Raw genomic sequence first — 16255 nt, forward strand, 5'->3', positions numbered from 1 at the left:
TTGGGAGATCATCGATACGGTGACGGCCTAAGCTTGTGGTTCTCTACTCAATCAATTCCATAAACAAGACCTTGACACTTCTCTAAACTCTATATTCTGCCTTTAATGTCTTTGATAGATTTGGGCTTTAACATGGGCTTCCAACTCAAAACCAATTGGCAATGAGTGGATTGACCCTAACCCTTTATATATCACTTGATAATTTCTCCAACTTCCGATGTGGGACTTTCTCTCATTAACACCCCCCCCCTCACGCTCAGGCATCGTTGGCTTTGAAGCGTGGGCATATGTGGGAACAACATCCACGGGGTGGCCCGATTTGGGACTTCAATAACACCCTCCCTCACGCTCAGGCATGAACATCTAAAGCGTGGGCATATGTGGGAACAACATCCACATGGTGGCCCAACGATCGGGTGGCTCTGATACCATGATAGATTTGGGCTTTAACATGGGCTTCCAACTCAAAACCAATTGGCAATGAGTGGATTGACCCTAACCCTTTATATATCACTTGATAATTTCTCCAACTTCCGATGTGGGACTTTCTCTCATTAACACCTCCCCTCACGCTCAGGCATCGTTAGCTTTGAAGCGTGGGCATATGTGGGAACAACATCCACGGGGTGGCCCGATTTGGGACTTCAATAACACCCTCCCTCACGCTCAGGCATGAACATCTAAAGCGTGGACATATGTGGGAACAACATCCACAGGGTGGCCCAACGATCGGGTGGCTCTGATACCATGATAGATTTGGGCTTTAACATGGGCTTCCAACTCAAAACCAATTGGCAATGAGTGGATTGACCCTAACCCTTTATATATCACTTGATAATTTCTCCAACTTCCGATGTGGGACTTTCTCTCATTAACACCATTCTATCTAATTTCTTCAAAAAACAGATGCATTCATTGTACATATAGTTTTTTTGGTTGAATATATTTTTACATTCATTCAAAAAAAAAAAAAACTTCATATCGGGGAAAAGTTAAGAGGTGATGAATATGGATAAAGTGGAGATACAGTCCTAATCCGGCTTTTACAGCAATGCCTGAGAGATGTTTTTAGTCTTTTAATTAGAAAATATTCGAGTTAGCAAAAATAATATCAAACGCCAGACCCTATCAATAATACAAAATCCACTGCCTTTCGATAGATTCGTTTGTGCGAATTTTTCAGTTTTTTTAATAATTTATTTTCCGTTCACACACCTATTGCTATTGATGGAATTATTAATTTATTACGACAAACATGTTATATGTATGAATGTATTATGCTTCTAAGTTCTAAACTATTGACAGAATGATCTATTTAAAGTGAAATATAGGTAAATAAATTGTTCCACGTTCTGCTGTAGAGGTAAATAACTATTGACAGAATGATATATTTAAAGTGAAATATAGGTAAATAATTATTGACAGAATGATATAGGTAAGATATATCATAAATTGATTATCCTAATTGCTGGTGGGAAATGGCGAGAACGGTTCTGCTCAATCGTTAAAACAATAGAAGTGGCATACATATAGTTAAAGTGAGAGCTACGACATAGAAAAACATTACATAAATATCAAAGGATGAATTCTTGTGGTAAAATAAAAATATATAAGTAAAATGAATATCTTTAAGCAGTAGTAATACTCTTTGGCAAAAAAAAAAAAGAAGAAGCAGTAGTAATACTGAAATAATTGTTTTTTTTTTTTTGACATCTTTGGATCGACAATGTCCAATCCATAGCCAATCCATACTATGCGGGGTAACGCGACTTAGTGGAGTCGAACTCCGGTGGGAAAGGCGGAGTCAAGTAGACTTAACCACTTGACTAAAGGCATATCCCCGTTTAATATAGTGGTTTAGTCGCCTGAATAAAATTTTTGGGTATTGCTTAATGTTATCCCAATCGGCCCATCTTAATTATAATTAGTAATAAGTGCCCTAGCCTGGTTTAGTAAAAACAAAAAGAAACCAAACGAACATGTTCTTGATTCTTGAAGTGATGGATGATATTGCTTCCCTTCAGTCTTTTATGGAATCTTCTCAACTTTCACTTTTAATGGTTTTAGTATCTTGAATCCTTTTTGACAGTCTCAAAGCTCGTTTAATTTGTTTTCTCTTTTCAATTATTATAATTAAAAAAAAACTTAGCACGCTAAATATTTTTATTTTCCTAAAAATGTTCTGATTCTTACTCTATATTGGCCTTCTGAAAAATCAAGGACAACAGGGAATTTTATCACTCTTCACTTATTGTTTATTTGTTTTCTCTAAAGATTAAACCATATGTCGAGTTTTAATAATAATGAGATTGCATAGTGCCTACTCCATTAAAAGTACTGGACCAACCAACTCTATGCTTCGTTGCCTTCGTTGGTCCAATTTAAAGCAGAACAAATTTTTTTTTTTTTTTTTTTTGGTAAAAGGTGAAGTAAAAGCAGAACAAATTCTTAAACGACTATAATTATTATCCATCAAAGCGATTATGCAAAAGTAAACTTTGTTAATAACAATGAAAGCAATATAGGCATTTAAGAAATGCGTATAACTTTCACGTGTAAGCACTTTGAGAGGTCCAAAATAACTTGCACAAATGACATCAAGGAGCGCATATAAATATTTTTTTGCCCAAAAAAAGAAAAAGAACAAAAAAAGAGAGAGCATATAATATGTTGATTTTGAACTCGTTTTTCTAGGTTAGTTTCTTTATTCTGTAGCTTTGAATTTGTTTTAATAGAAAATGTGGTCGTTTTTTTGTCAACAAAAATGTGGTCTTTTTACATGTTGATGTTTTGTTGTGACAAAAAAACGTATATATGTCTTGTACTTGTTAGAAGAAACTCCGATGTTTGGTTTTTAAAGTTTGAATATATGCCACTACCATAGTACCATGTGTTTGTAAAACAAAAACGGAACAATAATGTTTACAATCTCTAGTTTATTAAATCGGGTTAGCTGGTAAAAATTCATTATTAAATTGATTTATAACTAATTAAATAGAGATAAAACAGTTATCATAAAGGAAGAAAAAAGAAACTAAATCGAGCAAATACTTGAAAATATGTGACGCACAAAACATAGTATATATCAACATGCTAATAGGTTTGCTATTCTAACACCAATTATGGTTTTACGTAAAGTTCAGACGTTTTTATTTGTACAAGTAACGGAATACTAAATTGCATGTCGTTGTTGTTATCAATAACTTTAGATTAACGCAAAGTGTAGGAACAAAGAACCAAAAATAGTAAATACGTGTATATGTTTGAAAACGGATAATAACGAATATTAAAGATCATAGAACAAATGACGACGGAAGTAGTAGTGGTAGTAGCAGGAGCAGCAAGGTCCAGTCGAAATCACTTGGCATTTGGCAAACAAAGTCATCGTAACGTATTATAAACAATAATATCAACTTCTCCTATGCATAATGCGTTTCCATTTATTTAGATTCTAAGATTATCTGCAGAATAAAATAAAACAGAAAAGAAGATGACAGGATTACGAATAAGTATGGTAAATTCTGAACCCATTGTTTCTGAGTGGGGAATTTTTTTATTAATAATAATTGATATCAAATCTGAACTATAGTACAAACTTTGTTTTTTTTCCCTAAAGTATATGGAAATACGGATTTCGAAAATTTTGGTTCGAATAATAATAAAGCCAATCATCATCGGATTAGAGACCCATTTGGTCGGAATTTTGGTTGATTTTATACTTAATATACTAATAATAAATAAATAATATAAAGTAAACTGAAACTAAGAAAAAACACCACAAATTGAAGAAGAATCTTATATACAATAATAAAAATAGTTTGGTTATGGTCAATTTGAGCCCAATGCCAATATGTATTCTTTTATGAAAACTCAGTAAGAATCTAACCGAATTATTTCCCGACTCGGTTTATTCGGTTTACGAATTCGAGGTACCGATTCGGCTACATGCTCTGTTACTTTCGCTTTCCTGTTGGTCAATTATGATTGAATTCAGGTCAACCAATGTTTGGTGAAATAATTATAAATGGGCCTTGTATCAACAGTTGGCCCAAATTACAAGTCAAAATTGGAAACCCAAACATCTTACCAAAACAATCCAATCCATTAACAGGTGATCGTTTATTAGCTTATTCTCACGGCCCAGTGTTACCTTAGTTTGATTGGATTGTTTCTAAGCTATTTATTTTGTTTACCAAATTTATTAGCTGGTGCATCTGTTGGAACCTTAAGCTATTTATTTTCTTTACCAATTCCACATAAAATAGTTTAGGATAAAGTGAAATTGTCTTTTTTCAAACACGTTCTCTTACCTTTGTTAACAAGCAAAACAACATGTGCTCTTCCATTATTTCATTTTCTGCAAACCCTTAATGTATTATGGGCCCAAAGCCTGCCACAAACATGTGCACAATATTACAAAGAAACTCTTAAAAAAACAAAAACAAAATGAAACATTCTTTTTTAGCAATTTGTATTTTAATATCCCAGTCAAATAAAACTCAACTGAAAATATTCGAAGAAAAAAACAAGTAATTTTAAAATTTGGAAACTGTACACTAGAGAAAGAAACGGACCATTTTTAAATTTTGAATTTGGGAAAAAAACAAAATCGGCGCCTCTTAGAGATAATTGGGGTAAAAAACAAAAAAACAAACAGAGAGAGCAATAATAAAAACTCACTCACTCACACTTTTTTCATTTCTCAAAAAAACCCTAAAGCTCTCTCTTCTCTCCCGATTTCGATTTCCGAGCCTCGAGAAAACCCTAAATCGTTCACTCATTCAACCAAAGATGCGTGAGATTCTTCACATCCAGGGTGGTCAATGCGGTAACCAGATCGGTGCCAAGTTCTGGGAAGTGGTTTGCGCCGAGCACGGCATCGATCCAACCGGAAGGTACACCGGAGACTCAGATCTGCAACTTGAGCGCATCAACGTTTACTACAATGAAGCCAGTTGCGGTAGATTCGTTCCTCGTGCTGTGCTCATGGATTTGGAGCCTGGGACTATGGATAGTCTCAGATCTGGACCGTACGGTCAGACCTTTCGACCTGATAACTTCGTCTTTGGTCAATCCGGTGCTGGTAACAACTGGGCCAAGGGTCACTACACCGAGGGAGCTGAGCTAATCGATTCCGTTCTCGATGTTGTTCGTAAGGAGGCTGAGAACTGTGACTGTCTCCAAGGTAAATCTTCTTCGTCTTCCTCTAGATCTGTTTGATTTTAGGGTTTATTATGCTTTACTAGTGTTTTGAACAGTGAGATTTGCTCTGTAGGGTTCCAGGTTTGCCATTCGTTGGGTGGAGGAACTGGATCTGGAATGGGAACACTTTTGATTTCTAAGATCCGTGAAGAGTACCCAGATCGAATGATGCTCACATTCTCAGTGTTCCCTTCACCAAAGGTTTCTGATACTGTGGTTGAGCCTTACAACGCTACTTTGTCTGTTCATCAGCTTGTTGAGAATGCTGATGAGTGCATGGTTCTTGATAACGAGGCCTTGTACGATATTTGCTTCAGGACTCTCAAACTCACTACCCCCAGCTGTAAGATTTCATTATCCAGTTGTGCTATTTACAAATCTTAAGATTAGTTGTTGTGTGCTTAAAATGCTTTGTCTAGATTGTGTTTATGTCAATAATTGGTATCAAATTCAGATCTGCAAGTATCTGTGCATGACTTATTGTATTCTTACTGTTTCCATTGGTTTGGTCTTGATTATGTCATAGTTTTGTATCTGAATTCTGATTTGCAAGTCTCTGTGTATAACTTATTGTGTTGTTACTGTTTCTCGTCGTTTTGTACATGCCTTTAGCCTCTTGTTTTGTGTGATATTGTTTCTGTTTACCTATTTTGATCTCATCACCCCAGTAGGTCCTTAAGCTGCTCTGATTGGAACAATACTTTCTGGTTAAGTTATATCTGGTACTTATTGTTACATGATGGATAATTCATTGATGATCCTTTGATTTCTGAGAGTTAACTGTCTGCTTTGATGCTGTGCTCATCATACTGTTTGTATATGTCTATAGCTTACACATACTTGGTTTATTCTCTATTTGCAGTTGGTGATTTGAACCACTTGATTTCTGCCACTATGTCTGGTGTGACTTGCTGTCTGAGGTTCCCTGGTCAGCTCAACTCTGATCTCCGTAAGCTTGCTGTGAATCTCATCCCTTTCCCTCGTCTTCACTTCTTCATGGTGGGTTTTGCTCCTCTCACCTCAAGAGGTTCTCAGCAGTACCGTTCCCTCACAGTCCCTGAACTCACCCAGCAAATGTGGGACTCCAAGAACATGATGTGTGCTGCAGACCCAAGACACGGACGTTACCTCACAGCCTCTGCCATGTTCCGTGGCAAGATGAGCACAAAGGAGGTAGACGAACAGATGCTGAATGTGCAGAACAAGAACTCGTCCTACTTTGTCGAGTGGATCCCCAACAATGTGAAATCAACAGTCTGTGACATCCCACCTACTGGTCTGAAGATGGCTTCCACTTTCATTGGTAACTCAACATCGATCCAAGAGATGTTCAGGCGTGTGAGTGAGCAGTTCACAGCTATGTTCAGGAGGAAGGCTTTCTTGCATTGGTACACAGGTGAGGGAATGGACGAGATGGAGTTCACAGAGGCAGAGAGCAACATGAACGATCTTGTTTCAGAGTACCAGCAATACCAGGATGCAACGGCAGATGAAGAAGGTGACTACGAGGATGAGGAAGAAGCTGAATACCAACAGGAGGAAGAGTACTGAGAGTAATTTAGTTATAAACTGCTTTAAAAAAAAACAATTTAGTCGTTTGCTACTGTTTTCTTTTTAAAAAAAAAAGGAAAACCTCAACTACCAGTTGCAGGTTTTTTCTCTGCTTGTATTTGACATATCTGGTGATGTTTATGTACTTTTGTTCTTAATCTCGTTATGGTCTTTAGTTTGAATCTACTTTTAAGCTATATTGCCTCTGACGTTTCTATTAAGATTTTCAGAAAGCTGCACTCTCTTAAAGCTTTGGCCTTCTTCTTCTAGGTCTTGTGAGTAAGGTAGGGATCTAGAAGTAGATTAAGGTAAGGATTTGTGAGTTGTGACCTAAGTACAGGCATCTGCCCCCATTTCCATATCTGACCCCAACTCAAATTTATCACTGTTCTGAAAATACTAAGTGATGGCTTCTTTGTCATAACGAAACATTAACAATAGCGCCTCTGGTTTTATTCATTTGAATTTTGAGCGTTTCCATTCCTAATTTGAAATTAGAGTGTTAAAACTTAAAACCATCGGTTCTAAAACTCGGTTGTTTAAACTGCCTAAAGGCCCAAACCAAATTCCCCACACCTGCCTAGCTTAAAGATTGACTAACCTTTGGGCTTTGGATTTCTTCATTTGTTTTATAAGCTCGGCCCATTATTGTGGCAATTAAGTTACAGTCTTCGAGAGGAAAAAAAAAAAGCAGATAAGAAATTTAATTTTGATGTAATTTTTTTTTTTTTTTTTCCCTCAAAAAAAATGTTGCTATGAAATTATTACGTTCGGAAAAAATAGGGACGAACGACATTAATGTTAATACTCTTGAAAATTATGTCAGATTACACATTATTTTACAGATCTCTCAGACAAAGTAAATACAAAAACGACAGAGTTTTAGATAACTTTCACTCGCTCCTCAAGTACAATCTACAAATTACTCGCTTTCCATAACTGCCACGTGTACTGTCTGAGTTAAAATTTAGCGAGTAAGTTTTAAAACTGTACTCGCGAGTGTTTTTGATTGGCACAAAGATTTTTGAATTATGTCTCCGCACAACGGGTCTCAGTCTCTCTCTCTCCTCTGCACAACTCTCCAAGGGTACAGATTTTGAAAAATCTCTCCTTTCACTTAGCTCGAAAAGAAGAGGGAAAAACAAAAACCAAAATAATAAAACAAAAAGGAGATAAATTAAAGAATTCTTTTTAGGAAAAACAAAAAGTAAAGATTTTTCATCATGAGTCTTCTTCCTCTTCCTCACACCCAATCACTACAAATCTCTCTCCATTCTCGAATTAGGGCACTCTTTTGGGGTTAAAAAATCTCATCTTTTCGTGTTTGAACCTTAAGAAGTTTCTCTTTTGGAATCAGTGAAATGGGTATCTCAATTTGGGTTTTCTCAGTAATTTCTGCAGCTACCCTTTTCGTTTCGTGCTCCTCCGCTCTCACTCCTGATGGTTAGTCAAATCCCACTTTTCTCATAAGTCCTTTACTTTTTTGGTTGCTGAGAAATCTGAGATTTGATCATCAGGTTTTTCAACTAGCTCACGAAGTTGTTGATGTTTGTAGGATTTGCTCTTTTGGAATTGAAGAGTGGATTCAATGATACGAGGAACTCTTTAGAGAACTGGAAAGATTCAGATGAGTCTCCTTGTTCTTGGACTGGTGTCTCCTGTAATCCTCAAGACCAGAGAGTCGTCTCTATGTAAAAAATGCTCTTCTTCTTTATTGAAGTCTCAATCTTTCGGTTCTTTCCTTTACTTGATTATGTTTTCTTTTGTGGGATTATGCAGAAACTTACCATACATGCAACTAGGAGGGATAATATCTCCTAGCATTGGAAAGCTTAGTAGATTGCAGAGACTGTGAGTAGTAGATTTGGTTTTTATGCTAAATTTTGTCTTTTTAAGTAGTTTGTTTGATTCAAAATTTGGTGGGAGTTATGTAGGGCACTTCATCAGAACAGCTTACACGGGATAATCCCTAATGAAATCACCAATTGCACTGAGCTCAGAGCCATGTAAGTCAGATTTTTGCAATTAAGCAGTAACCTTTTAATAATTGGGAATATCAAACCTATGGTTAGTATTGAGCCATGAACATTGGTGTATCTGTTTAAACATGTTTTCAGGTATTTGAGAGCAAATTTTCTTCAAGGAGGGATTCCACCGAACCTCGGCAACCTTACATTTCTTACGATATTGTAAGATTCAAATTTGTTCTACTGTTTTAGTTTCTCAGCTTTTTGTTCTTTTCCTATTTGATCATTTTCAAGAACTTGTGATGTTTGGGACTTTTTTCAGGGATCTATCAAGCAATACACTGAAGGGTCCTATTCCTTCTTCAATTAGTCGATTGACGCGATTACGCTCCTTGTAAGTACAAACGGAATCTCATGTTTAGATGTAGCTGTGCAAGATTTATCAGTTTAATGTATCTGCTCTTGAACTCTATGTTTGATTCAGGAACTTGTCAACCAACTTTTTCTCTGGTGAGATCCCGGATATTGGAGTTCTCAGCAGATTTGGGGTCGAAACGTGAGATTTCTCTTCTATATAACTGGTTGTTTTAACATCATCAAGAATTTTAAAAAAATTTCTTGCTTATGGTAGACTAAGATGTAATTTCTGATTATTGTTTTGTGTCTTTATGGTTAGATTTACCGGTAATTTGGATCTTTGTGGCCGGCAAATTCGCAAGCCATGTAGATCATCAATGGGTTTCCCTGTTGTTCTTCCTCATGCAGAAACTGATGATGAATCAGGCAAGATCCTATTAGTTACCTCAATCATCGATTCTTGAGGCTTCCTTTGGCTAAACTTTCTGATTCTTGGTTTCTCTTATAAAATTCCACACAGATCCTCCAAAGCGGTCATCGCGGTTAATTAAAGGAATTTTGATTGGAGCAATGTCTACAATGGCTCTTGCATTCATTGTGATCTTTGTATTCCTCTGGATTTGGATGCTCTCAAAGAAGGAAAGAACAGTAAAAAAGTACACTGAAGTCAAGAAACAAAAGGATCCATCCGAAACAAGTAAAAAAATTTGCATAAAAGAGAAAAAGTAGTTTTCTTTTCCTCATGCTTATCATTTTTCTAAATTTGGTTTCTTCATTTGACTATTAAAAGGTAAAAAGCTTATTACTTTCCATGGCGATCTTCCATACTCCTCGACTGAGCTGATCGAGAAGCTAGAGTCTCTTGACGAGGAAGACATTGTGGGTTCGGGAGGATTTGGCACTGTTTATCGAATGGTAATGAATGATCTTGGAACCTTTGCGGTTAAGAAGATAGATAGGAGTCGAGAAGGATCAGACCGAGTTTTTGAGCGAGAAGTAGAGATTTTGGGTAGTGTCAAACACATCAATCTAGTGAACCTACGTGGATACTGCCGCTTACCGTCTTCAAGACTTCTCATCTATGATTATCTAACCTTAGGAAGCTTAGACGATCTTCTCCACGGTAAATGCAGTTATGCATATTTTATCTTCATTTTGGTTTGCGATGCGTCATATTGATCTTGTTCCGGTTTCTTTATCTCTCAAGAACGAGCTCAAGAAGACGGTTTGTTGAATTGGAATGCTCGGTTGAGAATAGCGCTAGGTTCCGCGAGGGGTCTAGCGTACTTGCACCATGATTGTAGTCCCAAAATAGTTCACCGTGACATAAAATCGAGCAATATTCTACTCAATGATAAACTAGAACCTCGAGTCTCGGACTTTGGTCTTGCAAAGCTTCTTGTGGACGAAGATGCTCATGTTACCACCGTGGTAGCTGGCACCTTTGGCTATCTTGCTCCAGGTTCTGTTCTTTGCTAACTACTTTTTTGAATCTTGGAGAATAAATCACTAAATTTACTGACTTTCGGATGATTCTTGGACAATAATTTCTAAATATCTGATGAATCTTGGAAACAGAGTATCTGCAAAATGGGAGAGCAACCGAGAAATCTGATGTCTACAGCTTTGGAGTTCTTCTCCTTGAGCTCGTTACAGGAAAGAGACCAACAGACCCGATATTCGTCAAAAGAGGCTTGAATGTTGTCGGATGGGTAAGAAAACTCCTCAAATTTTTTCCCGAGAAGAATCGTTCTGTTTTTTACTTCCCAAGATTCGGTTTCTAAAATAATGTTCTCTCTCAGATGAACACTGTGTTGAAGGAGAATAGATTAGAGGATGTAATAGACAAGAGATGCACCGATGTTGACGAAGACTCTGTTGAGGCATTGCTCGAGATAGCGGCCAGATGTACGGATGCTAACCCAGAGGACAGGCCGGCTATGAACCAGGTGGCTCAGTTGCTTGAGCAAGAAGTCATGTCACCTTCTTCTGGTATCGATTACTACGATGATTCTCATTCCGATTACTGTTAGGGCTTATGCACGACTAAAGGTAACCAAGAAATCACTAGGCCAGCGGCGGTTTTTCGTTGTTGTTGCTGCGTTATGAATGTTGTGATTTGGGATCGAGAGGATTTGTTTGTAAATTAGAAATGGAAGGTGGAGTAAAGATTATTGAGTGTGCCTTGTTCTTGTGCACTTTATGTTTTTGTAATGAAATTTTCGATGCAAGGCAAAGAGCTGTGTTAATGTCTTCAGGCTTCCTTCTTACGTTGCTTAGCTCTATTAAAGCTGGTGCTCTCACCAGCTTCCTATGTCTACAAACCTGAAAAGCAGAAGACTCTCCATGGCCAAACGTTGCTACGAGAATCATGAACAAGTGCAGAATTTTGTTGGTTTGGTATGCACTAAACAAGACTGTTGACGGGATTCTGTTTTCGTAATGATTATTTTTTCTATGGTTATGCTATTCCGGAAAATGAATGCCAAATATAATAACAAAATTTATCTGATATCACAATTTCGATGTTGCAATTCTATAAGACTAATGCCAAATATACCAACAAAACCACTATTCATTGGTTTCACTAATAAATTAAGGATTCCACGGTGCTACTCTAAACATTTGTATTCTATCCGGTTCTTCGTATTCTCTACACACTTTCATTTATCTTTCTGAATAATTATCTATTATTTATGGAAACGGTATTTCTCTGTAAATCTTCTAATTTGGAAACTGATATCAATAAAAACCATGTTGTTGTTTTTTTTTGCTATCTGAGATAATGCTGAGATTTAGTTACAAACAATCTGTGTTAAAGACTTAGAGTTGATAATTTCTTGATTTTTCTTCTGGAATTTTTTTATATTATCTTCTGAATAATCAAATGACCTTTCGTTTGGTAGAAGAGACTTCGACCATATTCAAGCCCCATCCACCTCTTAAAAGGCCAACGCTTTTTTGCCCTATGTGCTTTGCTAGTTTGCTACACGTACGTATATATCTATAAAATTATTATTCAAATTTATAGTTTAATACAACCATAATTTTGTACATACTTATTAAGCCTTACCCTATACGATACACTATAGTATAGTAATTGATTATATAATTTTACATAAGAGCAATGATATCGTTAGAAGATCCGTAGCTCTTGAAAGATTCGATTCTTTGTGACATAGTGAGTCAATAACTACAGATTATGGAGATTAAAAGAACTATTACTACTAAGGAAAATCTAATTCTGAATTAATGAGTTACATAGTTGTAGTGTACATTGTATGTATGGTGTATTGATACTACTAATTTATATGAATATAAAAAACTACTAAAAGGCAACTAGCAACAAATGATGAAAATTTTACAATTCCGTAATTTTAACAAACATATAATATTTTAACTTGAACAAATATATTGATAACAAAAAATTTAAATACTTGTGTTGATAAAATAATTTCAAGATCATTAAAAAACCTATTTTTATTGCTTGAATATATTTTATATGCTAATCAACGCATAAATAAATACATGCATACATGTATCGTTTGTCTCTCTCCTATTGGCTAAGAAAACAGAGAGAATCGGTATTTTTAGCCTTTGCTAAGATATTTTGATCAAAAATCCCACTTTCGAGCGGTCTTATCTTTATTCTCCACCTCAAAGGACCATTTCTCATGGCTTCTGTTCCGGTGAAACCACTACCTCTTCTTCGCCGGAACATCACCTCGACGACGGCTTCGAAATCATCTCCAATGCTCGCCAACGTTTCGAGCCGGCATTTTCTCGGGATCTTTACGTATAATGAATCCTTGAGGCAAATGAGAACTCCGGCGTCTTTAAGCCACCGCCGGAGAGTAAGTACGGTGGCGTCATCGGCGGGAAACTTGACGGCGCCGTCGTGGGACTCGTGGAAGCCAGATAGGACGGCGGCGGCTACGGCTCTGTTGATGAGTGACGTCATTTGGCCTGCAGCTGGTTAGTCATTTATTATTTACTAATTACTAATTACTAATTCAAGATCACGATTTTATTAGTATTTTTTTTTTGGCAAATATTTTGAGATCATAATTCTTTTACTAATGTCTTCTCGATCTTCAAAATTTTGATGCACTTTGGTTTCTCAATCAGAAGAACTACAAGTGATTAGGGTAAAAAAAAAATTAAAGATGGAAAAAAAAGGAAGAGAGGTGCACAAAAAGAATATAAAATTAGAAAATTAATGGACAATTATATAATATTAATTTCTGACTGAATAAATGATGAATATCGACAAAATATGGAGAGAGTCAGAAAGAGAGAATGTGTCTCTTCTAAGGCCAAATGGTCATTCATATGAACCAAACCGTTCGAGTTTGACCAACTCATACCTTGAACTAGTATTTGACTAAAAGGTGTGATTTTCAGGATAAATGTTAAACTTAGTGTAAGAACGAAGAATTCTAAATAATTTTATTAAAAATATATATCATCTGGAAAAAGTTTTATGGCATAAATATATCCAAAGATTAAGTAATTGTTAGTTAAAGTAAAATATTTGAATCGTGGCATGTTGTATTTGACTATGTTTGCAAATTACCTAAATGATGGGAAATATGCATGTAGTCAAACTCATTTGTTTCTATTTTTTTCTTCGTGAGAGAATCTTAGTTTGCGTTTAGTCAAACCCTATGCTGACAGAGAGCTTATATTATTTATTAATTATTCAAGGTTTATAGCTGACTTCATCCAATTAATATGAAACTATATTCATGTGTGTGTCAGCTATAAATTCGTTAATTACCCATCTATAGTTTCAACTTGATCTGAATTTCACCGGACCATGTTGTCATGATGTAATATTTTTGGAATTAAATTTTGTTAAAGGTTTTGTATCTTATTAATAACTTTTGGTTAGACCCTTAACCAAAAAGTGAGTTTAATACCATTTGTTTTGGTTTCTTAATTAAGTCTTGTGTTTGAGTAGGAGCGTTTGCGGCAATGGCAATATTGGGAAGAATGGATCAAATGCTATATCCAAAAGGGATTTCAATGTCAGTTGCACCACTTGGTGCTGTCTCCGCCATTCTTTTCATCACTCCTTCTGCTCCTGCTGCTCGGGTAAAATTTTACCGCTTTTCCATATAATAGCGGTCTATTATATTTGCGGTTGAACGCAAACGCTTCATTGTCTTTTCTATAAGAGACACAAAATGCAAATACCAAAAGTGAGTTGTTAGGATTTGAATGGTGTATAACAAACATAGAGAAATTAAAAAGTGAAAAGTAAAAGTAGTAGTAGTTAAATGAAATATTTTCCCACTAACTCTTACATCCATAAACTAGTTGAAGGTTATCTTCTAATTTTGTTCTTGTGCTTTCCACTTTTCTATGGAATAAAGAGGTACTATTTTATTGTTGATTGTTACTTTCATGTATTTGGATCAATAGTCACAACCTATTTGAGCCATCACAGCATGTTAATATAGAAACTAAAAATACTAATTGGTCATTATATCAGTGATCTAACTAATTAATTGAGGAGTGTGTTTTGTGTTTCTTATATTTTCAGAAATACAATATGTTTTTGGCTCAAATAGGTTGTGCTGCGATTGGAGTGGTAGCTTTCTCCTTCTTCGGCCCAGGTTGGCTCGCCCGGAGTGTCGCCCTCGCCGCTTCCATCGCTTTTATGGTCATTACTCGTGCCAATCACCCTCCTGGTAAATATTTATTTCTTTAATTTGTTTCCGAAATCAGAAATTGTTTTCTTGATTAAATGGTTTGAACTCTTTTTCATTATTTCATCTGATTAAATTACAGCGGCGAGCTTACCATTAATGTTCATAGATGGAGCAAAGTTCCATCACTTGAATTTCTGGTATGCACTGTTCCCAGGTGCAGCTGCTTGTGTCATCCTATGCCTTCTCGTAAGTTTTGTAATTTCTCAAGAACAATAAAATTAAGATAATGTTTAATGGTGAATATAAGGTTTAACGTGATTAAGTACTAATATATATGATTCAATTTGTTTTCTTTGCAGCAATCGATCGTATGTTACTTGAAGGAAAACATGAAATTTTGATGAATCATCAAGCAACACGTACGATCGAATGATATACATACACCCATATTGATGGAAATCTTGTGAAGATATTTGATTCATGTATTCACTTGAACGTATGATGTAAATGACTATATAAATATAAATATATAATTACGTTCATTCAAAATATATATATATACTTCTCTTAATTTGTTTCATGCTCTTCTCAGTTTGCTTATTAAGTAGTATCATTTTTCTTCTTCTTACATAATTAATGCCTCATACTCATACACCAGGAGAAGGTGCACTCCATAAATTTGACAATAGTTCGCTCCATAAATTTCCAGAACTACGTAACATATTTATAATACGAATCGTATTAGAGAGTTATTAATTGTATTATAAAAAGAAAAAAAATTGACAAATATACCACTTATGAAAATATCAGGTGTGTTAAAGATGGATTGTTTGGCACATGTTTGGACGGTTGTCGTGGTGAGGTTGAGTTTCCAAATAAAGATATATGAAACCTAATTTGTTCGGGAAAATATATAACACTTATTTTTATTTATTTTTGATAATTAATTATAATTGTTTAAACTATTTTATTTACATTTTCTGTATTCACAAAGTACGCAGTTGATTTCACATTCACCATATGAATGCAATTAACCTACGGTATATATATATATATATATATATGAATTTATTTGAAATAACTAATAAGAAAATTATAAAATACTGCCTCAACGTTTTACTGCTAAATTGTTATACTGATCCGTTAAAGCTTATGTAAACTAATCACATCAAATAACTCAATAAAAACCTGGAATCTATGATCCACAACCCTTTTAACCGGATTCGGTTGATTACAAAATGCAGATTCCGGTTGATTGATGTATGTGTTAGTCTTTAGCTTCAAATCTTTAAGACCGAATGAAAGAAAATGGAGTTAGTGGAAAGTTGAAATGCGAAAGCTGACTCCATCCATATATATATTCTTAAATATTTCAATGTGGCCTTTCTAGTATTTCTATCTAGATAAAATCGATCCAATTTATGCATATCTTATGATTCTAATACAAGCTCCAGCGACATGTTGCCCAAACACGAACCAGCTACGGTGTCCTCAACGAAAACCGGGACAAAACCGAAATAT

The 16255-nt window shown here is 35.6% G+C and overlaps 3 protein-coding genes across 3 annotated transcripts; all 3 read left to right on the top strand.

Moving 5' to 3' along the window:
- Positions 1–4580: 4580 nt before the first annotated feature.
- LOC9302580 (tubulin beta-2 chain) lies at positions 4581–6950 on the top strand. Its single transcript, XM_021016145.1, has 3 exons — positions 4581–5185; positions 5276–5545; positions 6065–6950. Exons 1-3 carry the CDS (start codon positions 4792–4794, stop codon positions 6751–6753), a joined length of 1353 nt encoding a protein of 450 aa, XP_020871804.1. The 5' UTR covers positions 4581–4791; the 3' UTR covers positions 6754–6950.
- A 970-nt stretch (positions 6951–7920) lies between these two features.
- On the top strand, positions 7921–11332 carry LOC9300889 (LRR receptor-like serine/threonine-protein kinase FEI 1). Its single transcript, XM_002864768.2, has 13 exons — positions 7921–8196; positions 8309–8444; positions 8533–8604; positions 8688–8759; positions 8871–8942; positions 9043–9114; positions 9205–9276; positions 9397–9503; positions 9598–9774; positions 9868–10200; positions 10285–10539; positions 10656–10789; positions 10880–11332. The coding sequence occupies exons 1-13, from the start codon at positions 8115–8117 to the stop codon at positions 11108–11110; spliced, it is 1815 nt and encodes a 604-aa protein (XP_002864814.1). The 5' UTR covers positions 7921–8114; the 3' UTR covers positions 11111–11332.
- Positions 11333–12353: 1021 nt separating this feature from the next.
- LOC9300890 lies at positions 12354–15285 on the top strand. The gene is made up of 5 exons (XM_021016146.1): positions 12354–13052; positions 14041–14174; positions 14626–14773; positions 14874–14980; positions 15094–15285. The coding sequence occupies exons 1-5, from the start codon at positions 12752–12754 to the stop codon at positions 15133–15135; spliced, it is 732 nt and encodes a 243-aa protein (XP_020871805.1). The 5' UTR covers positions 12354–12751; the 3' UTR covers positions 15136–15285.
- Positions 15286–16255: the final 970 nt, after the last annotated feature.

The sequence above is a fragment of the Arabidopsis lyrata genome (genome assembly GCF_000004255.2).
Source record: "Arabidopsis lyrata subsp. lyrata unplaced genomic scaffold ARALYscaffold_8, whole genome shotgun sequence".
Taxonomy (NCBI): Eukaryota; Viridiplantae; Streptophyta; class Magnoliopsida; order Brassicales; family Brassicaceae; genus Arabidopsis; species Arabidopsis lyrata.

What these genes read in the sequence shown, in the direction of transcription:
- LOC9302580 (XM_021016145.1), top strand. Translation starts at nt 4,792, where the DNA reads ATGCGTGAGATTCTTCACATCCAGGGTGGTCAATGCGGTAACCAGATC. An exon ending in GAACTGTGACTGTCTCCAAG is followed by an intron (nt 5,186 to 5,275) that starts GTAAATCTTCTT and finishes TTTGCTCTGTAG; the next exon opens with GGTTCCAGGTTTGCCATTCG. An exon ending in CAAACTCACTACCCCCAGCT is followed by an intron (nt 5,546 to 6,064) that starts GTAAGATTTCAT and finishes CTCTATTTGCAG; the next exon opens with TTGGTGATTTGAACCACTTG.
- LOC9300889 (XM_002864768.2), top strand. Translation starts at nt 8,115, where the DNA reads ATGGGTATCTCAATTTGGGTTTTCTCAGTAATTTCTGCAGCTACCCTT. An exon ending in CTCCGCTCTCACTCCTGATG is followed by an intron (nt 8,197 to 8,308) that starts GTTAGTCAAATC and finishes TGATGTTTGTAG; the next exon opens with GATTTGCTCTTTTGGAATTG. An exon ending in CTTAGTAGATTGCAGAGACT is followed by an intron (nt 8,605 to 8,687) that starts GTGAGTAGTAGA and finishes GGAGTTATGTAG; the next exon opens with GGCACTTCATCAGAACAGCT.
- LOC9300890 (XM_021016146.1), top strand. Translation starts at nt 12,752, where the DNA reads ATGGCTTCTGTTCCGGTGAAACCACTACCTCTTCTTCGCCGGAACATC. An exon ending in CTTCTGCTCCTGCTGCTCGG is followed by an intron (nt 14,175 to 14,625) that starts GTAAAATTTTAC and finishes TTATATTTTCAG; the next exon opens with AAATACAATATGTTTTTGGC. An exon ending in GTGTCATCCTATGCCTTCTC is followed by an intron (nt 14,981 to 15,093) that starts GTAAGTTTTGTA and finishes TTTTCTTTGCAG; the next exon opens with CAATCGATCGTATGTTACTT.